Raw genomic sequence first — 27,853 nt, forward strand, 5'->3', positions numbered from 1 at the left:
ACAACATGGATAAGGTTATCACATAGTAATGAACAGAGATGGATCACTCATTTGGCTCCAACATATTTTGATAGGAACAGCTTCTGCTCTATCAGTTCGATATTCATGGGTGCAGCTCACTGGGCTTCAGCCAGTCTGTCGTCTCTGTACAACAGCAGATCAAAACTTTAGGTCTCTGCAGACCATGGAGGGGAGCTTGCTCCTGCTTTTTCTTAATGGTGACAGTGTTATTGGTGCTCTGTGTCTTGTTAGTTTCCTTAGATACTGGGTGACGTGAAGATGTCTCATGCTATCTGATCCCATACCCATCCATACAGATATGATAAACTGCAAACATTGCACGGTCACAAAATTGACCCTATTTAGGAAAAGTGAAATAATGAATTATAATAAAGATATGATTTGAAATCAACAGTTTTATTCCTTTATTAAGTGTTTGGTACCTTTGTTATGTGTATCAAATCAAATTAAATTATTTACTCACTTGATTAATTGATCATTAGCAAGTGCGAGGATCTCTATAAAAGCAGACGTTTTGGCTGTTCTGCAGAATTCAGACATGTTGACACAAAGTAATGGAGGTAAGATAATAATAATAATCTTAAAGAATCTGTTATTGCTGCTGCTGCTCATCAATATGGAAAGTGTTGCAAGGCCATTGCGAAAGAATCTGAAGTTAATTACTCTACAATAGGAAAACATTCAACACAGCTGCCAGTCCTCTCAGGAGTAGACACCCTAGGAAATTCAACCTACGCCCAGGTAAAGTGCAAAAAGCCCAAGAGCTCGGACCCTACAAGCCTTACTTAGCGTGTTTGACGTTAAAGTTCATGACAGTACAATTACAATTCATATGTTAAGCACACTGAGTTGGCGTATAATGAAATATGTATTGCATGAATAAAATTGCCATTGCCAACAAGGCTGAACAAGTATAAATGATTATTATTATTAGGAAGGGTTTCCAGGAGAAAGCACAGCTTATATTTGTAAAGCATCATCTGAACTAACCACAACACTTCTAGAACAACGTCCTTTGTACAGACAAGACTAACAAGGCCATAACGCACACCTCTCTGTTTGGCAAAAACCAAACATAGCATGTCAAACATTAAAAAAACAAGTGCAGCCTAGACCTCAGCCAGATTGAAATGCTGTGGTAGAGAGCTGTGCATAAATGAATGCTCACAAACCTAGATAAAAGTGGGGTAGAATTCCTCCACAGTGATCCTGAGTCACGGCTGCTTCTGCATTTTGGCTCAGTTTTTGTTAAATAAATAATGATATGGTGAAACATATTGCATGTTTTTGTTCATCGAATTTATTTCCTTTTAAGACATGGTAAGCACTGTCTGCACATTTGTCTTTAGGAGGCAAAAACATTGAAGCAACACTGCTATGAAACTGACCCTTAGCTACATCTGGACTGCCCTGTACCTCCTATCAGCCCGAGCCAGTTGCAACATTAGCACAATGCCAGTGATTGTTTTAAAGCTACTTACTGAAGCAAGCAGGGATAGTTTGCTAAAAGTAGTGATAAAACATTTAAATACTTAAGAGAGAGGTTAGAGATTTAAAACAGGTAAACACTGCTCAGATAATCCACAAAACTACTTATAGATATAAATATTGGTTGAAATACTGTTCATCTGACAGGGATATGCTGTAAAGAAAGAAAACATTGGGAATCACTGATCACCACTTTCTCATTAACAAAACATCCCCCTCTTATCTCACACTTACTGTCTCTATTTATGATCCAAATTATAAACAGACCAATAATCAAACAATATATGTCAGCTCTGATAAAAGCAGAAAAATGCCAGCATGTCAAACTCCATACCACAGTAAACAGATCCACATCTCTCTTTGGTCAGTGCATGCAAACAGGAGAAGATGCTTAGTGTGGAAGTTATGACATTTCTGTCTTGACACAGCATGCAAGCGCTAACTGTTGACTGTGGTATGTCAATACAAGTTCGTGCTGTTGCTAGTATTTAGACTATCCTACAAAAAGAATCTGTTTTGTCAGCTTGGCGAGTTCCAGCTCATAGCTCTGTCTCCAGCCTGTTATCTGTTGGCAGGATGTATTATGAACCGCTGTGATGCACTGTTTAGTTCAGTGGTTAATGATGAACAAACAGTCACGAATGACTGGATGTTGGATAAGTTGGCTCGGTCCAGCCTTGCACTGTTTAGCTGTGCTGTTTATTATTTCACTGTTCTGCATCATGGAAGAGTTGTGGACCTGAAAGACGGCAGGAACTGAAGCTACAGACGTCACAGCATTAATAAAGCACAGAAACATATAACTGACACAAAGCAGACTGCAGCATGGAGTCAGACTCTCATTTCCCCTTTCTGTTTTTTTTTTCCCAGTATCTCTTGAGTCGCTGTTAGAGAAAGGGCTGTAATCTGTGTTTAATGCAAGATGGCCTTATTTAGATTTATGGCATTAATGAAAAAACAGCCCAACTGAAACCCAGTCACAATAGAGTAGCATGTATATGTCTACCAAATAAGCTCAGTAAAGGGTGAAAAAAGTTGAAGGTGGTCGAAGATGTGTTGAGGTACAAATGGGAGTGGTGTAGTACTGATTCCAGGTAGCAATAAGGCAAAAAAATGCAAAGCAAATTCAATTGAAATCACCTTTCTGGCTTTTTGCTAACAGACAAACATGGGCAGAATCAACATAACCTCCTTTGAAGAGGCAGTATAATGACAACAAAAATGAGAAACGTTGAAAGTAGCAATTGCCCAAATGTAGTTCACAAAATTCATAACAAGCAGGCAGAAAGGGCAAAAATTAAATAATGAAAAGACAAATTAATAAAGAATAAAATGCAGCTGGGAAATAAAAATAGAAAACATGATCAAAAGGAAAAACAACTCCATGAAATTAAATTCGATTTTTTTTTTTAAATGCATGGTTAAGCATCGCAAGGTTAAAAGTTGGGAAGATCAAAAGGCAATTACATAAAAGCAAGTCTACGGGAGTGTATTTTGAGAAGTGGATTTAAAAGATGGTGCTGAATTAGTGATGGATTTCTTTGAGTGGGGCAGTCTACAGATCTAAGGTTGCTGGGTGCAAATGGCAACTACAAAGTACTTTTAATGATAACCGCTCACAGCAAAGACTGTAGATCCAGAGAGCCATTGCTTCTGTCAGGATGTTTCAATTCAATTTTTAAAACATTAATTTTGGTTTAAATTTAGTGTATCTGCCTATTTCTTTTCATAACTTCACTGAGGTGATCTTCTGCCCATGTGATAGTCACATGATGATAGTCCATCATGTGTTTGCAGTACGCAGTATGCGATACAAACTCCCCATTTAATCATTTTAACATAAAAAAGCATCTAACTCTTGGGATGAACCAGTGTTGTGTCTACACATAACAGACAGCTTAGCAAAGAATCAACCAGATGCATCTGGAGGGCGAGGTCAGGGGAGAAGTACAGCAGTGAGTCTCATCTGTAAAACACGGTGGAGGCCGTATCATGTTTGGGGGCTGCATTTCATCTAGAGGCTTTAGAGATATTGTCAATGTAACTCTGAATGCGCAAATGTACCATCTTTCTTTGATCCACCATGCATTACCATCTGGAATATGCCTGCTGCGCCTTCATTTTTCTCGAACACACTACCAGTGTTGTAAAGTCATACACAATGGAACACTATCAGTCATGGACTGGCCTTCCAGGAGCCCAGACCTCAACTTTATTGAAATAGTGTGGGATCATGACAGAAACCGGAACAAAAGGCAGCCGACATCCTAAGAGCTTTTAGACTGTGTTGAAGAATAAAGGTGGTCAGATCAAACATGGACTTTCATGTTTGTTATAAGAATTGTGCAAACCTATGGCTTATATACTGTATTTGTGTTTGCTTGTATTTCAATATATCACTGGACTCATTGACCATTGTTCTTGCAAAATATGGGGGGTTGCTCAAGACTTCCGAACAATGGTGTCTCATTCTTTTACAGATATTTGTTGTTATTTTAAAGAGAAAATAATAGAATATAAATATTTTAGAACATGTTTCAATTTTTTATTTAATTGTTAGATGATATTCTTTTGTCTTTTATAGTGTCAAATATCATGAAGTGTTCTTTTGGTGCTTGGACTCTGAATCTTTAAAAAAACCCTCTCCCCTGTTTTATGTGTCCATTCGCCCTTGACTGTTGGGCAATACACCATCTGGTAGCGGACACCACACATGGACAGAGGGCATTAGCCCTTATGTAACTGTACTCCCTCTCCTCCTACCCCATCACTTCCTCCCCTAAAGAGCCACGGAGCAGTGTGTCCAAACAGTGGTGAGAGGAGGAAGATGTGACCCCTGGGGACTCACATGATGAGCAGAGATGCACTTGGCCTTAACGCATCAAACAGCGACTTCAAGAACTACTCACTTTATAACCTAGACAATCACTTGAGTCCTGACCCGGACAACTTGGGACCCATCTCTTGCATGTGATAGATCAGATCCACATCATCTGAAGTTTGACCCCCAAAAATATTTTTACTTAGCATCCACTTACTTGCCCTTTGTGGAGCTCACAGCCACTTCTCAAGGCTTAAAGTGAGAAATGCCAGACTCTCCTTTGCAGTTGACGCTCATTATCGAATGTTTGGCTAAACAGCGACTTCTGCTGGTTCTGTGTTAAAGTCTTTCTGTAATCAATTAAACATCCATGAATACACCTAAACTTGTGTAAAAATCCATGAAGGCAGTGCGAATCTGTGTCAAACTGTAAATTATATCCTTTGATATAATCATGTGTAATCCTCCTTTGTTAGTCTTATGTGCCATTAAGAAATCAGTGTTATTGGTGTAATTTTTGAAATATGTTAAAATCTATTAGTATAGTAACAGTAATAATGATAATAACCCATGGGTCTGTCTCCACTCTTCAGTCAAAAGATAAAAGGGTACAGCTGAAATTGACTTAGGTTTTATAGACTTAGAACAGCTCACACACAGACAGATATAAGACCGTCACATCTCATGCCATGACTCTCAGTGACATGGCCCATTAATAGGAGCACCAATTCAATTTCTCCTTTCCCTCTGTGGCAGCTTACAGTGACAGCCATGCATCATGCTTGCAAGCCACCAACTAGGGCTTTATGGCCAATCAAAAAAAATAAATAAATAATATAAAATCTGTGCAACTTCTGCAGCTATGACATCCAGACTCTGACTTAATTTTATAAAAATTACTTTGCTTCATACAAGTCCTACAGAAGAACCTGATTTCAGTGTCATCTTTCTCCTTGGGCACATTTTGTAAATTTAGAGTACAATTCAGAAGCATATCATCTGTACCTGACGTGGATGTATTTGTTTTGTACAATCAAAGGCAATTACAATGATGAAAGAGCAATCTTTAAACAGATGCACAGCTATATTTAGGGAAACTATAAATACACACAAGAAGTTGAATAAGGGATAAAAAAAAAGAAAAAGGTAAAACTGACAGAGACATGCAAGGAAAGTGATTAACAAAGTAAAATATACATCAGAGCACAGATAGATAAACAGGGTAAAGAAAGCTGGGAAGCTATGTATTAACACAAAGAAACAAAGGAAGTGATCAGGCAAAATAAAACTGAAAAACTATGATGATCTTTGCTTGAGACTTCAAAACAAAACAAGCCCTGTTGTATTCAATTTTTTAAAACTTGCTCTCTTAAGTGGCAAGTATTACATTTGTAAGTGTGCATTAACTGGATGTGGCTATGAACTTGGATTTTCATACACCTTCTATTTTCTCAGTGTGATTTGTGTGTTATCCAGCATGATTGGCAGCATTAACCGAGTTCAAACAACAGCCACCGGCCATCTTTCCCCTTTGTTCTTTTGCATTTCCACAACATCATTTCCTAATATATCCTCATGGGAGACCATCAATTGTTTCTTGTTCACTTATAAACATCTTTTTCTTCAAGCATGAGGCCTTTTGAACATCACTCCTGTCCTGCTAACTTTGACTGACGTAGTCACTAATCTGAGTCTAATGCTGCGAAAATCAGAAAGGCAGTAAAGCTCGGCTTCTTCACCAACCAATTTCAAGTAGTAGAAGAACGAGGAAGCAAGCTCGCGAGAGAGTTGTCATTCCAGTTTAATTGAAGCTGTCACATACTGAATCACTGGGCAGGCAACACTTAATTGGAGCCTTCCCGTTTATCCCTGCGCTTGACTGAGTGAGTCAGATATTATGGAAGTTGGCTGAATCTTTATTGTTACTGACACATGGTGAACGGGAAGGAATTTGTCAAGTTAAACCGTTTTTTTAAATCAGGTTTGTGAAGGGCACATTCATTTTGCAGGCATCCCCCTTTATTATGTATATACGATACCATTTTGTCGTTGTTTGGATTATGTGTTGACTTTCAGCATATGCTCAAAATCTGAGCAGATGGCTGAGGAAGACAACCTGTAAGGTTTCATTTAGTACTGGCCTTTCATGCTAAATTAACCATGACCCAAGGCAATTAATTAAGACTGAACGAGATGGAGATTAAAATTAGTTTACATAAGAAAGAGGAGGAAGCATTAAATTGTTTTTGCAGGTGTAATTTCATTATGCTGTTCATTAAAGCGGGCGATCTACTCAAGACATGGCATATATTTGATCATGTACTTATGTAAGGTAATTCATTCCTATATGTATGTACATGTATCTATTTGTGGAGTATCTGCATCGCAGAACAGTATAATACCAGACAGTTACAAGGAAAGAGAATGAAAGAGTATTAGGGAGCTCTGAAATAATAAACAGAAATATTGTGAAAGGATTATAACAGATGGAGCGGATTTAGAACAGTCCAACTGCCTCGAGAACTTTATTATGTTTTCCTGAAAACAGGACCAAAGGTGACTCCTTTCTGCCATTGTTGCAATTCTTACATAAAGTCACGTTTTTTTTGTCGTTGTTGTTGTTGTTGTCAAATCCACTCATCGTTTTATATTTGGAGAGAAAACAGTTAAATAATGTCATACTGCGACAGCTAGTCCAGTAGGTGATGCATAAAGTATCTTGTGATTTGCTGTGACACCCATGCCACCAGGGTCAAGCCTGCATTTTAGTCACAAAGCCATATGTCACTTCACAATGTGGCAAAATGTAATTTCCTGGAGAGCAAGCCATCCTTCCCAATGCATGTGTCTTTGACCACTACAAGCAAGGTCACTGTGAGTGCCCCCGCTGCTGCCCCTCCATACATGCCGTGTCCTTTAAATCTAACTGTGAGCGTCAGGCTAGAATCTACTACTCTTTCCACTGACAGTTTATTCTATAGAGGTATGACTCACAGTGCTTATTACACAAACTTGGGATGGAAAGAGAGAGGGGCCTTATGTAACATTAAGCAACACCATCCACAGGGCCATACTCTCTTTAGCCAGTATTGATTACAGTTCTAGAGCAACTTATCTGTGAGTTCTTAATAAATGTTGATTCATTAATATTATTCTCCACTTTTATGATTTTCTTTGAGTCTTTTTTCTCCCTTTTTGTGTGTGCATGTTGCATCTTTATGCATCATTTTGTGTTGGTGTGCCTGCTGATATAAAAGGAAGTGAAGTGCACTGCACTGGTTTCAGGGGTAATCTTATCGGCTCATTTTTCAAAATCACATGGTCACGTTTTCGCCCTCAGGGTGTTAATAGTGTGTGTAGTGTAGAGATTTACAATTTTTTTTATACAGGAAGGAAGGAAGAGAGATCTGTTATTAGATATATTTTTATATATTTTTTTATTTGTTATATCAGTTAAACTTATTTAAACTTACCTGATTATATTCTGATCAATAATAAGCAATTAAGCATGAAAAACTTAACAATTACATCATACCTAATATCATGTCTTTTATTCAGAATAATGCATATTCATGGGCTGGAGACACAATTCTTATCTTTTAAATTTTAAATATGCAAACATATTCATTACTCAAGCTGCACTTCTCATTCATCATAGTATTAGACTTGTACTTTAGTTATATCTTTGATCAAGAGTAAAGATGATTTTCTAGGAAAAGCACATATAGATAAACACGGTTTAGCACTCTGTATCACTTTTAACATTTTTAACTGGATGTTTAGACTTTTTACCTTCTCTGATGTAATGAGTGCTAAGTATGCCAGTATGGACTTTAGTTTCTTTCATTCCCACCATTCTCAACAGCTGGCATGTGAAACTCCATGGGATCATGGATATTTGTGACATAAATAAATAAAGCCAATCCAAAAACTGTCTGTGTACAGTGAATAACATGCCTTTCAATTTCACATTATAGGAAAAGCTATACAGTAGGTCCAGCAGCTTCTGTTTTCACAGGGAATCCAGGCATTAAATGTGTTACAGAGCAACAAAGTGGACATTCAGGCTGCATTTGTTTCAGATAAGCATTGCAGTGCCGAATACGCGATGGTGTGAATCAGTGGGTTCAGTTTGACTCTCCAGTGAACAAACACGATGTGGTAAAGCCAACCTCTGTTTTCACGTGATTATTTTTAGCCACATAATTACATATTAATCAAGCAAAGGTGACAAACATCTTCCTTTCTCTGAATAGAAACTCTTTCCACTCAAATGCCCAGTTCCACTTAATTATTTACCAACTTCCCCTCAGTCTTCACAGATCATGGAAGATTTGTTTCATGTTTTTTTTTTCTTCATGAAAAATGAAATGCACAACAACAAAACATGTTTCCTTTGTGAAAACCTTGATTGTATTTTCTGTAAATTTGTCATTTTATAAAAAGCATTTGTGAATGCAACATCACTAGAAAGACAGAGAGAGAGAGAGAGAGAGAGAGAAACTGGCTTTAGTTGGCATGTATGATCACAGCGTCCTTCTTCTCTGAACACATCAGAGCGGGAGGAATCCTCATGGGCTTTACAGAGCTGTCATGTTTCCTTAACTACTTCATCACAATTTTCTTCCCATGGCTACAAGGTATAAATAGGTCATAGGATCCCTGTGTGTGCAGAGCTGTACATCTCAGTAGCTTTACTGGTCATGTACACCTGAAGCTGATGGGGACAGTCAAAGAAACAGTCTTTTGAGAATTGTCTTTCCAGCTGCTGCAACTTCTGTATCAAGGCCGTCGTGATTCTTTAAAGTCGGACGTACTTCGCAAAGTGTCAAAATTAACAAGAAAGTTGCTGAATCCTGTTTTCATTGATTTATGCTTCTGTTCATTCTCATTAATATCTCCTATGCCTCTCTCCATCTTCCAGTACAAACAAGTGGAGCAGTACATGTCATTCCACAAACTCCCAGCCGACTTCCGACAGAAAATCCATGACTACTATGAGCACCGATACCAGGGCAAGATGTTTGATGAAGAGAGCATCCTGGAGGAGCTTAATGAACCTCTGCGCGAGGTATGAAAAAAATCCCATACATTTTCTGTGATGTACTCACTCACCCATGAATACACACATTTCACAAGTCTCCACAGATGAAATAAGATGGAATAAATTCAATAAAATAGTCATTTATTCTTGTTTCATCTGAAAAATGTAACCCCGTGTTTAAAATCGATTACTTCCAGCCTTCTCTGTATGTATTTAGTTATTAAATGGTCTAATTTCCCCTTCTCATTCGGTAGTTGGCAATTTTTTTTTCAAATTGAAAAATATATAGGTTTACAAAAGCAAAAGAAATGGGTCAAAAGTAATGATTGCACCTTTTAAATGTCAGGTAACTGCAAAAAAGTGAAAATGTATGACAATGTCCTTCAAGACAATCTAAAGCAAACCCCCAAAAACTATAATATAGAATAGTGTTTGAACTGTACAAACAGTGAATATACTATAATACACTCTACCCATCATCAGACAGCTATCACCAAACCCGTGTTTGTATCTTTAACTGTAAATCCCTGTGCTAAAAATCTGCACAGATTAACCATTTGTATCTCCTGTTGCCATTTAGGAAATTGTCAACTTCAACTGCCGTAAGCTGGTGGCCTCCATGCCGCTGTTTGCCAACGCAGATCCCAACTTTGTGACAGCCATGCTGACCAAACTGAGATTTGAAGTATTTCAGCCTGGAGACTACATCATCAGAGAGGGGACAATTGGCAAGAAGATGTACTTCATTCAGCACGGGGTGGTGAGCGTCCTGACCAAAGGAAGCATTGGCATGAAGCTGATGGATGGCTCCTACTTTGGAGGTATGTAACTACTCAGTAATCTACTCAGTTTGATTCATTTATTTACACTTTACTTCCCACTAGAATCCACTGCAGCAGGGATGTAAAACTCATTTTACATCATGGGCCACCTAAAACTCACTTTGATCTTAAGTAGGCCAAAGCAGCAAAACTCCCCTCTCTGTCTGTGTAAAGATATTTAATTACAAACTTAATCTCATTTAATGTGCAATTTCAACAGTAAATCTCAGTTTTCCTACACGATAAAGAAATGCTGCTGTAGCAAATGACAGAAATCAGTCAGCACAAAAAATAAATATGTAAAATTACAGAAAAAGTTTTGCCTAGAAAAGGCAGTGAGCTTTGTAGTTTAATTGGTAGTGTTTATCTATTATTCAATTACTTTGGTGTAGTGTGAATGACAATGTCTTTATCAGTAGGAAATTCCAAAGCTGTCCAGTGGGCCTGATTGGCATCTTTGTCAGCCCATTTCTGGTCCCTGGGCCTTGTGTTTGACAGCACTGCACTACAGTAATATCACAGATGTGTGTTTACTTTTGCAGTTTGCAGATAAACAAAAAACTATCCCAATGTTTTATTTGGACTTCTTGTTCAGCCTTACGGCGACTTCTGTCCCACTTTCCCGGGTTGTTGTTGCTCTGTGGCTGTTTAGAAGCATGTGGTGCTACTATTGCCACGCATAAACCCACACACACACCAACATACACTTTTTAGGTCCTGTAGCGTGACTCTTTGGGCTGCATTTTTAACATCCGATGCCCTCTGCAGAAGCTCTGTCCACTCACAGTTTCGTTGATGTGCCAGCTGCCCAGAGCACTGTTGTAGTGACATGACTGCACAGCACGCACATGCACACATCCATTCACACACACACCTAATTAATAACACCTAATTAGCACAGCAGAATGAAGATGATGGGGCCATTTATAATGTCAGACATCGAGTGTTTGAAGTCATGCCTGCCACCAGGGAGGAAATCACAGGCCTCCATGCACACAACTAGCAGTGAGCTAAGAACCGAGGTGACAACAAGGTTTAACTTCCAGTGGGGTGTGTATGTGTGGTAAAATCTCTGAATAAGTCAGTAGCACTAAGTAGATGGTGATGTCACCATCACCAACCAGCTAATGCACAAAGTGTTTTTTGATTGGATTTACCTGCTTTTAAATTTAGTATCCGACTTAACCTTAGCCACTGGTAGATTTTCGTGGATTTTCTCCTTTCCACACCACACTATATTTTGTACATAGTTATCACACACAGATGGGGTAGATTGGTTGTATTATATTAATGGACTTTGAGGAAGGGTTTTTCCTTTTTTACCCCTATGCCCTTTCCATAAAGTCCACAGTGAATACAGCCAAACATAACCTCATAATCATCATCTTTATTACACAGTGTGTGAGCAGATCCTGTGGACAAGCGGTTTGTTACTCAGATTCTTCTGGTGTCCCAACACCATCCTAGGATACTGCTGATGACAACCTCCTTGTACTTGCTTGTTTTGTCAGAATATCAAAAGACAAACAAAACTGTTTTTTTGTTTGTTTGTTTTTTAAAGTAGTGCTCCCTGTGCTCAGTTTTTACTGGAACCAGGGGAACAGGTTCATTCCTGTGAACATATCAGAAAATGAAGCCGTAAATAAGAGAATTTGCAGATATTACATTAACTGAAACAGGAAACAGAGCTGCTTATGCCACAGAAACAGGTTACAATGATCATGATCCAAAATTGAAGCAAAGATCCAAATTGCCACAGTTCACATTAACTATCCAGCCTTTCTCTGTTCTTTCAGTATATTTAAGGATGGCAGTTTCCCCGTCTACAAGCCACAAATGGTCACCCAGTGGTTTGGAAACCCTTTTAATTCAGTAGCAGCAGTTTCATTGGTATTATTATCCTCTGTCTGCACTTCCCAGTAGACACTATTGATGCTACCAGTATGTAAATGGCTGCGTTTTGTGTAAGCAGGGATATTCCAATTTCAAGAGAGCTTTCTGAAAGGGATGCCTTTTCCCACAATTCTAACAAAAGTGGATTTCAAGCAACTGCTGGTAATCACTAGCAGTGATTACCAGCTAGTGATTCACTATGATGTCAGTGAATTAATATAAATGCACTCAATTACATACCATAGGTCGCTTGTCTAGAAATGTGTAAGTGCTTGTATGTGTAGCCTTAAATCAGTACCTTTGTTTGGTGGAAAAACTTTCTTGCAGAGAGAGTCAGTCAGTATGAAAAGAAGCTTATGCTAATGGAGAATCTAATGGACTGTATATATTATAAAAATGTGTATATACACATATATGTGCTAATTAGCCCTCAATAACAAAGTATTAAAATACAGCAGACAGGTATCAGCTACAGCTACCTCTGTCTGCCACACCTGTTACTGTAAGCTTTAAGACTTCCCAAACTGACGGGTAACAAAAAATATATAAATTTTAAAAATTACTCATCGTACAGACCAAAACTATTTTTCTACAAGGGTGTAAACACAGATGTTATTGCTGTCTAGTCTGGTAGTGGTCTTGACTTTAAGCTGATGGAACCTGCTAACGATTTCACTCTGTTTCCAATCTATTTGCTAAGCTAGGCTAAAAGACTGTAGTATTAGATTTAACAGATACACATGAAAATATAATTATTCTTCATTAGAAAGTAGATAAAATAAAATAAAGTGTGACTTCCTTGGATTGCTCTGAGTTTGTGAGAAACCTCATATAATCAGACAGGAACAGTGCAGTGCAGTGCCTGCTCTTAATGGAGTATCCTGGTGCCCCCACACCCCCTTCCTCCTTCCCCAGAGAGTCAGAGGAGGTCAACCTTTCAGGGAAGGGAAAAGGAGGAAATATGGTTGTCAAGACAACAGTCAGCTCCAGCCAATAAAAGTAAAAAGTAATAGAGAAGAAGATACTAAAGAAGGGAAGGGAAACAACTGAATGCAATGGAGCACATCTCTAAATATACTATACACTGCTGTCAGTGTAGTGCTAGTGAATGAGGAAATACCTAGGGTTACATTCAGCGAGTCATGCTGATGACACACAGACTTTGTATTATTAAAAGCCTTTGTTCTGAGCACACATTTTCTTAAGCCCAGGAGTTTTCCACAGCCTATGTGGAAACATAATAGAACATTTTAACATTTAATGTACTGTAACAGTGTTTTGGCTGAGCGTCGGACTGCTTAACAGACCTCATAGTGTTTCTCATCTTTTCTCTATTGCTGTCTAACGCACTGAAATCTGTGGGTTTGCCATTTTCTGTTCTGACCGTATCTCTCACCCCTCCAGAGATCTGCCTGCTGACCCGTGGCAGACGGACAGCCAGTGTGCGTGCGGACACCTACTGTCGCCTGTATTCTCTCTCTGTGGACAATTTCAATGAGGTGCTGGAGGAGTACCCCATGATGAGGAGGGCTTTTGAGACAGTTGCCATTGACAGATTGGACAGGATAGGTAAGAAGATTGCCATTTTGTTCAATATAGAGATGGGTAGTCTCCGGTAGTTGTTTTACTATGATGTGATTAAAAGTTTCAAAATTTAAAACAAAAGCCAAAAGATTAAAAAGATATTTAAGAACACAGCTTTCAGATACTATTCATCTGCTGTAGATAGTTTTTTAAGGCTTACCACTTCTTCCTTTTTTTTGTCCTCCATTTGTCCACTTTCCTCAATTTTTTAAGAACATACTGCACACCAATCAAAGCTTTCAGCTCATAGCTCTTGGGGAATCACCTTGTTAAGAATTTGGAACAAATTATGTGTTTTTGTGAACTGCTGCTGATAACACAATGTCTAAAGATACAATTTAAAATTGGTTCTTTGCTAAGCTGCGTAGAGACAACACTTGAGTTAGGAGGCCTTTTATGCTCGAATGATTCAGTGTTAAATGGTTCAGCAAACCAAAAAAGAACAATCCTCTGAAAATGGTCAGGTACATGGACAAGACTGAAAATGAGAGAAAATGAAAAAGACCTTTAGAAACTTTAGAGAATAAGTATTCAAAGACCACTTTTAAAAATACAAAAAGGTCAGGTTTTTGGAAGCAAAATTTAAATAAATTAAGGGTGTTGTAAGACTTTTGTGCAGTACTGCAGCACTCAGGCTCCTCAGTCCAATATCGTCTCTTAAATTTATACAGAAACATGCTAGGCTACAATAAAGAAAAGAGAAAAAATGTGTGAAAGAACAATAAACAGTAAAAATGTATTTATTCTGACATGATTTATGAACAGAGATATGAACAGAGATTTAGTTTTGGATAATTATGCCTCAGTGATAAAAGCCACGCGCATTGCTGTCTTCATAAGCTTATGAGTCATTCACAAGATGAAATGAAGCATAAGGAAAACATACTCATTCATTACTGTGATGTCTCTGTCAAAACACTGCACGGTCTGACAGCTGGGATGTAGTCTATGAATGATCCTAACAAGGGCTGTGTGTGGTGTACGGCTCAGGAAAGAAATCAAAGGTAAATATGTATCTTTGTATGTTATTAGGTTCCTTAAGCTCAGTTGTTTAAGTGCAGTTTAACTCTCTTGGTAGATATTTGCCATTTTGGGAAGAAAAGCAAAGCCAGTTAAAACTTTTACTTTACTTGAAATGCATCATTCTGATTTTTTTTTCAGCGATTGCTCAGCAGTCTCAGTCTGGAGTGAATGTACAGGTCCTTCTCAAAAAATTAGCATATTGTGATAAAGTTCATTATTTCCTGTAATGTACTGATAAACATTAGACTTTCATATATTTTAGATTCATTACAAACAACTGAAGTAGTTCAAGCCTTTCATTGTTTTAATATTGATGATTTTGGCATACATAACTCATGAAAACCCAAAATTCCTATCTCAAAAAATTAGCATATTTCATCCGACCAATAAAAGAAAAGTGTTTTTAATACAAAAAAAGTCAACCTTCAAATAATTATGTTCAGTTATGCACTCAATACTTGGTCGGGAATCCTTTTGCAGAAATGACTGCTTCAATGCGGCGTGGCATAGAGGCAATCAGCCTGTGGCACTGCTGAGGTGTTATGGAGGCCCAGGATGCTTCAATAGCGGCCTTAAGCTCATCCAGAGTGTTGGGTCTTGCGTCTCTCAACTTTCTCTTCACAATATCCCACAGATTCTCTATGGGGTTCAGGTCAGGAGAGTTGGCAGGCCAATTGAGCACAGTAATACCATGGTCAGTGGTTTTGGCACTGTGAGCAGGTGCCAGGTCGTGCTGAAAAATGAAATCTTCATCTCCATAAAGCTTTTCAGCAGATGGAAGCATGAAGTGCTCCAAAATCTCCTGATAGCTAGCTGCATTGACCCTGCCCTTGATAAAACACAGTGGACCAACACCGGCGGCTGACATGGCACCCCAGACCATCACTGACTGTGGGTACTTGACACTGGACTTCAGGCATTTTGGCATTTCCCTCTCCCCAGTCTTCCTCCAGACTCTGGCACCTTGATTTCCGAATGACATGCAAAAGTTGCTTTCATCCGAAAAAAGTACTTTGGATCACTGAGCAACAGTCCAGTGCTGCTTCTCTGTAGCCCAGGTCAGGCGCTTCTGCCGCTGTTTCTGGTTCAAAAGTGGCTTGACCTGGGGAATGCGGCACCTGTAGCCCATTTCCTGCACACACCTGTACACGGTGGCTCTGGATGTTTCTACTCCAGACTCAGTCCACTGCTTCCGCAGGTCCCCCAAGGTCTGGAATCGGTTCTTCTCCACAATCTTCCTCAGGGTCCGGTCACCTCTTCTCGTTGTGCAGCGTTTTCTGCCACACTTTTTCCTTCCCACAGACTTCCCACTGAGGTGCCTTGATACAGCACTCTGGGAACAGCCTATTCATTCAGAAATTTCTTTCTGTGTCTTACCCTCTTGCTTGAGGGTGTCAATCATGGCCTTCTGGGCAGCAGTCAGGTCGGCAGTCTTACCCATGATTGCGATTTTGAGTAATGAACCAGGCTGGGAGTTTTTAAAAGCCTCAGGAATCTTTTGCAGGTGTTTAGAGTTAATTCGTTGATTCAGATGGTTAGGTTAATAGCTCGTTTAGAGAACCTTTTCATGATATGCTAATTTTTTGAGATAGGAATTTTGGGTTTTCATGAGTTATGCCAAAATCATCAATATTAAAACAATGAAAGGCTTGAACTACTTCAGTTGTGTGTAATGAATCTAAAATATATGAAAGTCTAATGTTTATCAGTACATTACAGGAAATAATGAACTTTATCACAATATGCTAATTTTTTGAGAAGGACCTGTATATAAAAAAATATATTAAAAAAAAAACACACAAAGATGTGCTCATGAATGCTGATTGACAGTTTATATTTTCCTTCACATTAAAAACAACTTTCCATCTCCCGTCATGCCCCCCAAGGTCAGCTAATGTTACATCCCTCATCACATGACCACACCTCATACGTTCACGAGGCCCTGCATCTGCCACCTGCCAGCTGTTGCCATAGCAGCCAGTTTCCACACATGAGCAGACTTCAGTCAGGCAGCTCACATATTTAAAGAGAGGCTTGGATTGTCTGCTTCAAGACCAAACCTCCAATCAAACATTCCCACTGGGCTCCGTGCATACTTGATGCATACTAGTCACTAATGATGAGCTCTTTTAATTGGCTTTCTCAACAGTCTTTCTCAGAAGAAAACAAGTGGATCAAAGACACAGAGATCTATAAAAAGGTGCCTTATGAACATAAGAGTCTAAATAAAAGAGACATGCTTTGTTGGCTAAATAGCTTTCATGATTAAATAAATCTTTAAGCTTGATTGTCTTCAGTAGTTATGTATTGTTTTCTGTGAGGGCATTTGTGACTAGAAGTTTGAATGAGGAATGCCGATTCAGCCATCCATGCATTTTAATGACAACACTGTTTGACCCGTGTGGGCCATTAATGGACATAGAGAGACTTGTGTGACCTTCTGTGTATGTGTCATTATCCTCTACTAATCAATGGCTAGTAAAAGAAACTGTAGGTGTTACTTGGCAATGGTATTGCTGTGGAAACAGTGACGTATTATCCATGCTTTATCTCTGAATTCTGCAAATGAGGGTGGTCCAACTTGCAGTACCAACTTGTTCAAAGGCATGATAACCCCCAACCAAGTTTGCACTTTAGAGGATGCAATCAGATGGTTGTATGCCTTTTCCCCTTTTTATTGTCATCCATCGCTGCTATTTATGATGCACATTTGATGAGCAGAGCCTGGCACTACAGCTTGGCCAGTTTACAAACACCTAAGGAGGATGTATGGCAAGAAACACCACCATATCTATGAGAAATTCCATCTCTCAATGGCTCAGTCACACTAGAGAAAAAAGATGGTAGCAACCTCCTTGTGACTTAGACAATTTGGTGGTTCCCTGGTGAATCCATTGAATTTTTTTTTTTTGATTCGGCAACTGATTACAAGTTCTGTGGAATACACAACTCTGCTATGGGTCTTTTTCCAATGTCATTTTGCACTTAAATTGCTGTCTTAGAATAACTACATTACTGTCTGTGGAAGAATTCTACGATCTATGAGGTTCTGACTGGAATGTAAGTAGTTGATGTAAATTTACTTTTAATGTCAGTTTTCTGCCAATCTGCCAATTTATCACAGTTCAACCCGTTCACCTGTTTGATGTCATTCAATCACAAACTGAGAGCAGACTGACTCGGTCTTATTGCTGTTTTATTGCCAGTCTTGATGCACCAAAGTAGCTTTGAAGATCGCAATAGGATTGCGAGTAGATGCAGACCTGATCCTCTTCAATGCAATTATTTCAAATGCAGCTAGATCGCACATTCATTGCACACTGATACAATAATTTTGTGTGATGCCGAGTTCTCCAACTGCTGTTTTCCCTAGGAGAATTTCCGAGGATGCAAGCCAACAAATATGCATTCCTTTGTCTCCTCTTTCCAAGCCTCCAAACACCTCAGAGAGTAGCTCTGTGTTATCAGCAGATAAAATCCCCATAAAAGTCAGTGGGAGGAGGAGGAGTTCAACACAGAGCTGGAATGAAGCAACAGTACTTACCAGGAACACCCACACTTTTGACTAATTTTCTCCAAGCCCTCTCATTTTTTGTGTGTCTATATAAAAGCTAAATTGAATCATACATTTCCAGGGCCACACATGTTACAGCGTGTCCCCCTTTTCTGATTGTCAAATCAAATCAAATCAAATCAAATCACTTTTATTGTCACATCACATGTGCAGGTACACTGGTACAGTACATGTGAGTGAAATTCTTGTGTGTGAGCTTCACAAGCAACAGAGTTGTGCAAAATACAATAATGTAAAACAAGCAAAATATAAAAATGGCTAATCTAAAAAGTAATAAATATATGTACAATATGTAAAGGTATATACATTACTGAATGTGTATACTAAATATGTTTTTCTACGTGTGTGTGTTTGAGTGTGTATATAGTATGTATATACATGTTTGTTGTTGATTGTTGGTATTATCAGGAGAATCCCATCTGTGGGAAACTTTGGCTTGATACACAGCATCAAGCAAAACTGCTGACATTTAAATATGATCAACCTGTATAGATGTGTTTGCTCACTCTAGTGCAGATTTTCATAATCACACTGTAATTCCACTATTAAACTCCCAAGCTGTGAGTGTTTTTATTCCACACATGCAGCAAATGTATCATGCTGGTGAAGCACAAGTCACCAAATCATCATCAGCCTTCCCCTCATGTTCTCCTTCTGGCTTAGCAGCTGGTTGTGGTAGAATAATAATCTTTGTTTGTGATGTACAGCAGATCTCAGGCTTTGCACTTACAAATAACCTAGCTCTGTAGTCAGCTTTCTAGGCTGCCTTCTGCACTGGTGAATCGAGCTGACAATACTACAGTTTCCATATGAACACACAAACTTCTCTACATGCCGTGCTCTGCTGTGAGTCCCTTTTCGTTACCAGGACACAACAGATGTTGGGTCATCTGGATTTTGCTAGGAAGGCTGCCAGAATCTTGTCTTTGGTCTCAACATGTCCAATCCCTGCAGCAACACATCACAGCATCCATCTTTTCCTCTCATACTTTATTGCCTCCTGTTTTAATGTTATCTATCAATCAATCAATCAATCAATCAATCTTTATTTATAAAGCACTTTTCATACAAAAAATGTAGCACAAAGTGCTTTACATGGTTAAAAGCAGCCCACCCCACCCACCCTCCCACACACACATACACACACGCACAGACACACACACGCACACTTAAAGAGTAAAATTGGGCTGGGTACGCATTAGCCAAGTGAGGAAACACTATCACAGGGAGCTGTCTGCACCGGGAGCCGGTCACAGACCGCAGCCTCCAGGCTGGGCACACAGCAGGAGGGAGGCAAAGAAGCCCCCCAGCCAGGCTGAGAGGACCCACAGAGCCCCAGCAGCCACGGTCTATCACAGCCCTGGTGCAGAGAGCCCCCTCCGAGGAAACACTGGAGATATGACCTAATAAGAATATATACAGGATAAAGAGATAAAATAAATAAGAATGGGATACAATATAAATATAAATAGAGTAAGAAGATAAAAAATGAATAAGAATAAAATCAATAAATATTAGGTAAAACCTAAATTAATAATATAAATAGAATAACAGGATAGAATAAATAAGCATAAAATAAATAAACGTTAGGTGAAAGCTAAATTAAAAAGGTGGGTCTTGAGCCTGTTCTTAAAAACATGTACATCTAATGCTTTACTTTTCTCCTTGAAAGCTGGCATATTAAGGATTTGTTCACCTCATCTTACCATTAGTTGCCTTTTCCTCAAATGTAAGTCACAGATTAGAGTGAATAGGTGTTAATGTTAGAGAGAGAGAGAGAGAGAGACCTGTTTACTGACTATCAGCCTATCTGGGCATCACATCAGAGGGAAGGCACTCAGCACTCAGCAGGTATCATACACAATAGTCTCTAACACAGTCATCTTACTTGCCTGACAGCGGTGGGTTTGAACTTGTGCGATCCCATTATTCTCTTCTCTGCAGTACTACTGTGACCCAGGATGGCCCTCAGCTGAAATGCACACCTGCTTTCACCTGAATTACTCTGTCTTAGTTTTATCTGTGCAGACAGTTTTTTCAGGACTAAGTGGGATTCTGCAGTTCACTCCTCAGTGGCATACATCATAATGCCTCGTACAAATCTGCCTTTATAATCCCAGCTGGTTTACTGTTTTACTTTTGAGTGCTTTCAAGAGGTTTTGCTATAAGAAGCAGTGCATTTCTGTAAGTCATTTACAGTCTGAGATCACATAAACCAGCTTAATATTTTAAAGCATTATGACCGCCACATGAATTTATAACACACAACTGAATTAAGGAATGAACTGGTGCATGCTGGGATGGTTTCTAACTCATTGATTCATGCCCTGTGCATTCCATGTTACTGTAGATCAGAGTGCATATACAATATTTTTCTTTCCTTGCTGTGTCCTCTCTCCTTGGCACATTTATGAAATAATGTGGACAAATTGCAGTTTTTAGTGTCGGATTCATCACGTGGCTGTTTTTTACTTCACCAAGTGTATGCTTCTGCTAAGAAAATAGATCACACATCACTTGTTCAAGTGCGTGTTTTTGGCTACCGCACTCACAGCTGAGATGATGATGGGGAAAAGCCTCAAGTCGGCTGTGCAACTGCTTCTGAAATTGGGGCCACTCATCCAGCATTGCATCCAGCTGTGCTTTGAGCTGGCAAGGCTGGATTCAGTGCTTTGCTGGCAGCTCAGGTTCTCTCTTTTTTTTCACATAAAAATCGGAGGTTGGCTTCCTAATTTGGATGTGGCCTGTTAGCATCTGGCAGCAAACACAAGGCGAGACTCCCCATGCCATATAAACTGGGACACAGACCTTTTCCTCAGATGGTTTCACTAATCTCTTGTTTGCAGTTTATGATGCTTGCGACCATCAAATTTAGCAATAAAGGCATCAGTTGGTGCTGTTTACTGATAACCTGTTAAATTAGCAGTTGCAATAGTCGTCCATTAGTTGCACATATTTATGGACTGTTAGAAATACGTTGAAGTAAATAGTGTTTTCTCCTGTAGGGCTAATATATTGTCAGTGAAATGCTCCCTCTTACATCATATGCACTGAGGTCACTGCAGAAATAATGGTTGCCTGCACCTCTGCATTACCCTATAGTAGGCAGAGGGTGTTTCTGTGTCTGCGTGTCCATCAGTCTTATAACACACTGTGCATGTTTGCAAAAAAGGGATACAGGCAGTATATCTGTTTATATCAGTATATATGTGTAAATTAAGCTTTTTTTTCTGTTTAGCATATTATAAACAAATTGTAAGGTATGGAAATATAGCATTAAAGTCTGTTTTGTTTTTTCTTTCATTTTTTGCATTGTTTCCGTTTGCTATAGCAACACTTTCCTTTTTCCATGTCTTTACAGGCAAGAAGAACTCGATCCTGATGCACAAAGTTCAGCATGATCTCAACTCAGGTGTTTTCAACAATCGTGAGAACGAGATGATCCAGGAGATAGTTAAATATGATCGGGAGATGGTTCAACAGGTGGATGTGCCACGCCCACGGGCCATGTCCATGACGCCTCCACTGACCGGTGGGATCTTTACGCCTCCAAGTTCCTCCACCCAGGCCCACAATTCAGCAGTTGCCACTCTCCAGCAGGCTGTAGCCATGAATTTTTGTCCCCCCATGCAAGGAAACTCTGTGGGATTGGGTAACCTGCAGTCTCCCAGGATGATGAGGAGATTTCAGGTGATGCAAAGTGTATCGAGCCCTGTCTCAGCCTCTCCACTTCAGTCTCAACTTCTTGTTTCTGGTGCCTTTCCTCCTGTCCTGTCCAGCCCCCCTGTCCAGAGCCCACTAGCAGTCGGTGGGCGATCATTCCAGTATGGATCCAGTGCCCTGGCTGGTCCCACCTCAGGCTCACAGCTTTCTCTAGTCCAGCAGCACATAGCCAGCCCCGTGCACAGGCCCAGCACACATAAGAGCACCCATTCTTTGCAAATGGGAAGTCTGAGCCAAGATGCCAGGGCACTGTCAGCTTCTCAGCCTTCACTGCCTCACGAGATGGGACAACCAGCTGTCCCTAGTCCACCCCAATCTACACGAGTCTCTTCTACTTCCATTGAGCCCCCTCACACCCCACTGGGTCACACAGGCATCCGGAGCGCCATACCACACAGGGTGGTTCTCCCACACCAGATGTCTGTTGGGGCCTTTCCTGTAGCATCCCTCCCTGGTTCTGTTCATGGTTTTGCATCTGTTGCAGGGGTAGCAGTAGGAGGAGTGGGAACTGGTCTGGGAGAATCGGGACTCCCCAAGAAGGACTCTATAGTGAGCCTTCCTGAGACAGACCACATCAAAGTCAAATCCAGGCTATCCTCAAACTTGTGAACCTGATTAAAAACACTTGGAGAGTGACTCAACAAGAATCTTGACTACAGGAACATGGAGAGATTTCTGTTATCTCTCCTACAGTTCCTTTTCTCTTTATTCCAGTTTGACTATCCGATCGTATGAATGTCGAATGAGATGCAGCAGGGAGAATCTGATAGGCGACCGTTCTAATATAATAAAGTCGGTATGGTGACTTTTAAAATTGCAGCACTCAGATGTTTCTACTCACAGAAGTACTAGTTGCACAGATTGGTAATGGTACAGTAGTGTTTTTAATTCACAACATAATCCACAACACATGGGAAATTTGCTTCACTACCCCTTCCTTCACCTCATTTTATGCAAACTTGGGGTTGGATGAGAGTTAAAGAAATTCAGGGATGTGCTTAAAGTATCAGAAGTTGGCACTTTAGTGGGATCTTATTGCTTTATTTGAGCAGATTTTCTCAGTAGGTTGGCTGCAAAAGGCCAAATTTATAAGAACAAGACTACACAATATTAAAATGATGAAAGATGATATTTCAAAGTATACAGTCTAAAAGCAATCTACTTTGACTTTATAAATCAGACTAATAAGATCTGATAGCCCTTAACTCAGATAAATAAGTCCCAGACATGTCAGATCACAGACAGTTAATATCCTCAATGCTGAAATTACGATTGTATTGTTTCTTCAAGCCAAGCCACTGATTTCTACAGTATATGTCTGCCTGTTTGTTTTATTTAAAGCTGCATTAATCACTGTACTTTAAATTAACAGTGACTCTAATCATGTTTTTGTTTTTTTAACACCTGCAAGTTTGTGGTACTGTTCAGTCTTTTTCCAGGAAATGATCAATATTGAAATGACCTGCACAGCAGCAGCAGCAGAGACAAATTCAGCAACAAGCTGATGAATAATGTTTTAATGACCTTGTTGAGACCAAAACAGAGTTAACCAGCATCCCAGTAAAAAAGAACTGTGATGCAATAATATATAGTGTAATATTGCTCGTGTGAGCAACTTTCTAAGGTAAGTGACATCAGACTTTTGCCCTCAAGTAGCTACAAACTGATTGATGCAGCTTTAAGTAGATCATAGAAGTAGATCATAAAGACGTGTAAATATATAATTCCTTTTAATTACATATATATGGCCTCTGATGGAGGACCTGAGCTTGACGAACAGACACATACCATCCCCTGGAGTGCAGGTTTATGGACTAAAGTCATGTAAGTGGTAATATCCCACAATTGTGAAAATGTTCTGTTTAACCTTACAAATTGTAATTCACTGCCAGCCAATTAAAATAAATTTTATAGTTAAAATGTAAATTCCCTCATCAAAATGTAAATTCATTCTTTTCCTAACCCCTAATCTCACTTTCCTTTAGTTGCAGTTTGGGCCATGTGTCACTACGCCAAAGTCAATTCACACTGATAATGAAACTCCCGCGAAGCTCAATGCCGCTGCTGATGCTACAGTTTTGGTCCACAGCCAAGGACAGTGCCGATACTTTGCAGGATGTATATTGCAGTGTGCCTCTGTCATTAAGGCTTCAATAAGAGGTCATGGAATACTGGCAATTTGTGTCCAAAAGCATTAGGAAGGGAACCTTTTCTCCTGGACCTGATATTCTATTCACCTCATCTCACTAATGCCTGAACCATTACTGGGTAATGAGTGTGGAAATTGGAATCCCCCGGGTCTGTTTGGGACTGTTATTATTCTCGTTCAATTGGATTTCATTATACAGTGCCAATAATGAGTTCCTCTCCTATGATCATTTTGCATTTTCATTTTGTTTAGTTTTAGTTCAGGCGTTGTTATCCACCTTGAGAGTTCTGAATGGGACAAAGTTGAAGGTTTCTAAGTATTTTTGTATCGTGTTTTTGAGGTCTGTTGTGCTTTTGTTTTATCCCCAAATTATGCCCCGTGGAACCTATTTAGCTACTCCAAAATAATTAATAGAGGCTTGTTATGAGAATGGTATTTTGCTGAACTTCACATTGTGTCCTGGAGGCACTCTGTTAGGACAGGAAATGCATTTCGTGACTAAATTAATTTATAGATATTTTTACTCTAGTGGAAAGCACACAGTAAAGGATGATGGGGTAACAGAGAAAGAGAGTAAACCAGACTGAGTCAACACCTTTACTCATATCACAAGATATTACTAGCTCAATTTTAATAATTATATATAAACCCCATGTTTTAATTAAGTGTGAAAATAGTGAAACCAAAGTTCCAAAGATTGCAATTCTTTTGTATGCAAACCTCACAGTGATTTAGCATAAAAATCAGACAACACTCATTCAGTCCTATTGTCTGAAAGTGATGTTTATCACATGAAGCAATAACTGTTTGAAACGGAGTGAATGACCACTGTATGCAGATAATGTTCTGTCCTTGAGGTGTTAACGAAGATGCAATATTTCATATTTTAGACTGCGCTCCCAAACTTTACTGAGAATTTGTTGAACATCTGTCTTTGAAAACAGATACGTTTAAACCGCGCTTACTGTCCACTAAAACTAACTTGACAGACATGGTATTTCTATGTGTAAACATAGTGTGCATCATGTAAACCAGACTATTGATTAATGTAACCTAGTTTACTGTAAATGTAGATCTGCTATAAAAAAAAAAAAACAGATGAAGAAAATGTTTTAAAAAAAAGAATCTCTTTGTAATCTCTGACAGAATGCATATTATCATCTGGTATGAACTGATATTACTTGAAAATAATAATTAAAGGAGAGAAAAGCTGTTTGTATTACAGAGGATGTATCGCTTGTTTTTCTACAGTTACCACACAGAGTTTGTATATACTCACGTGCCAGTTGCTGTGAGGTCTGCATGGTTTCTTCTACTGTTTGAGTTTTAAGTTAGTTTTGTAATGTCACACGCCAGTCAACTTGCAAATCGTGGTTCTTTTACCAGCGCATTTTGGGGTTATTTTTTCCCCTGATGAGTCAATAGTGTGTTCCCCTCAATCCTGTAAATGCACTTTTTTAAAACTTCTTCTGCAACTTTACAAACATATGTAGTGTTATGTAAATGTTACAAAAACTCAGCTGTTTGGTTTTTTTCAGTACATGCTCAAGGCTTTGGTAAGTCAGCTGTGCTTACACACACATGCACACTCAGACACGGCAGTGGAAACAGCAACAGAAGCATCTGTATTTGCTTCTTTTTGTGCTTTCTTCATAGAGCCTCGTTTTTCTTAGCTTCAGTGCTTCTCTGACGCTAAACTACAGTATCTACCATTCCAGTTTTTATTTCTCTGAGGTCATCAGTAGGAGGAATGCGTGGTGATTCAGGGTGTTTTAAATGTTTACCTACAAGGGCTGTTCATAACAACTGAGCGACGATATGATTTTGTGTCATCGACATTATCATAGATGTACAATTATGCGAACGAGTTTGGATTATTTCACTCTTACTGACCAATGAGCAACTAGAAGGTAAAAATATATGATGCAAATTTTATACTGGCTGTTTCTGTGTTTTATGGGATTTGGTTTGACATGATTCAGTTTCTATTTATTATTTCTTTCCCTGTTGTCAGATCCCTGACTTGTGAGTCTAACAACCTTCAATATTACAGTGACTCGGTACAAAGCCAATACTTACAGCCAATCAATACCTTAAATCTACAGACAAATGTAGACAACCTCTTTTCTGGGAAACTCCCTTGAAGCAAACCGACAATCTCCAGCCGTCACTTTCAGAAAAATCAACAGTGCAGTGCAGGCGTTTCTGAGTCAGGGACCTGAATTTCTTTTATTGAGCCACTCTGCAGTTGTCATATGTCCTAACATGTACTGTGCATACCTAGTGCCTAGCAAATATGGTAGTTTCCACATACATATACTATATTCTTTGTGTGTGGCTGTAAAAATGCGAGCTCCTCAGAATGCAAACGTCACTGTTACATATATCCCACTACAGAGTTAAACCAATAAATTGTATTTGACTACAGTATGATTCCACTGCCTCATGTTTAGGTGATTTATTTTAGATTAGCATGTTAGAAAAGCACAAACATGCAAAGAGTCAATAATTTTGCGTTATAATAGAATCAGAGCTTCTTAATACAGTAAAAGCAGATGATTGTCTCTGCTCGCTGTAGGTCTTAAAGGTATTTTTCATTTGTCAGAGCTGTTATTGATTGTTTACATCTAAAACACTGCAATATTTTTTCTGCGAATTTAAATGCCTTTCTCTAAATGTAGCTTTTATTTTAAAAATACAACTGGTTAAGATTTCTCTTCGGAAATGTGATGTTTATTAGTCCTTTTTGCGCCACTCAACCTAGTCCTTTCCTTCTGAGCATTTGGGAACTATCAATAATTTACATGAAGCTTGGGGTTATTGATTCCTGCTGCACTTCCACCTACCTTGCTGGCTACATGTTGGTCTGAAAAATTCATGATGAATCCAGGTTGTATGTGGAAGTAGGCATGTACCAAATTACCACAGAGGCATCTCGCATGTACAGGGATCTTAACGTTTTTACCAAGAAATCTGTCCAGAAGATCCTGTAACAAAAACTTTACGTTGAAAGTAAAGTTATTATTTACAATTCAAATAAAGGTTATTCGGAAAAAATTATCACCTACATATAGGGGTGTTTTAACAGATTTAATATCCATCTTATTCTGCTTTTCTAGCTGATTTAGCAGAAACCTTATAGAAAACAGAAAGCAATCATCAAAAATCTTTTGCTCAGTCATATAGTGAATATTAGACTTCAGCTTACTTGTGGTTTTGTTGGCATTCTGAGCGTTTTGACCACGGGCTGGAAGAGGCACATTTACTTGTGCAAATATTTATTTAATTATGCAAGATATCATTCAGCATGAAGGATTTATTCCACACAATGCTTACTCCAACTTGTGCTGAGGTGTGCTTCCTTTTGGTAGTCTCTTACGATTAAAAGGCAGATTCATTAACATCAATAAATGCTCCCTCTCTAATATATTTTTTTCCATCTACAGTGTTTGACTTCCACTGAACTACAAATGTGTTTCTGATACAAATATACATTAGAAGACTGTGTTTAATATAAATGCTCTCACAGCTCGTGTGGGATTCTCCTAAGAGGGACTTAAGCAGTTGGTAAGGAAAGCTTACCCAGCTGTTCTGCATGACCTTTCCCTGCAAGTCTCTGATCTAGATAAACACCTGGGATAGGAATAACAAGTCTCATTATGCAATGTAATTATTGTAATAAATCATAGACAACAATAATGTTAACAGGTCA

At 39.0% G+C, this 27,853-nt stretch overlaps 1 protein-coding gene across 1 annotated transcript in view; it reads left to right on the top strand.

Moving 5' to 3' along the window:
- hcn2b (hyperpolarization activated cyclic nucleotide-gated potassium channel 2b) overlaps nucleotides 1–26,526 on the top strand; it is a 44,984-nt gene extending 18,458 nt beyond the window's left edge. Inside the window, exons 5-8 of the mRNA XM_063467019.1 lie at nucleotides 9,255–9,401; nucleotides 9,955–10,195; nucleotides 13,493–13,657; nucleotides 21,631–26,526. Coding sequence (XP_063323089.1) covers nucleotides 9,255–9,401; nucleotides 9,955–10,195; nucleotides 13,493–13,657; nucleotides 21,631–22,601 — 1,524 coding nt within the window. The 3' untranslated portion in view covers nucleotides 22,602–26,526. The remainder of the gene's footprint in view (nucleotides 1–9,254; nucleotides 9,402–9,954; nucleotides 10,196–13,492; nucleotides 13,658–21,630) is intronic.
- Nucleotides 26,527–27,853: the final 1,327 nt, after the last annotated feature.

This window comes from Pelmatolapia mariae, linkage group LG23 (assembly GCF_036321145.2).
Source record: "Pelmatolapia mariae isolate MD_Pm_ZW linkage group LG23, Pm_UMD_F_2, whole genome shotgun sequence".
Lineage (NCBI taxonomy): Eukaryota > Metazoa > Chordata > Actinopteri > Cichliformes > Cichlidae > Pelmatolapia > Pelmatolapia mariae.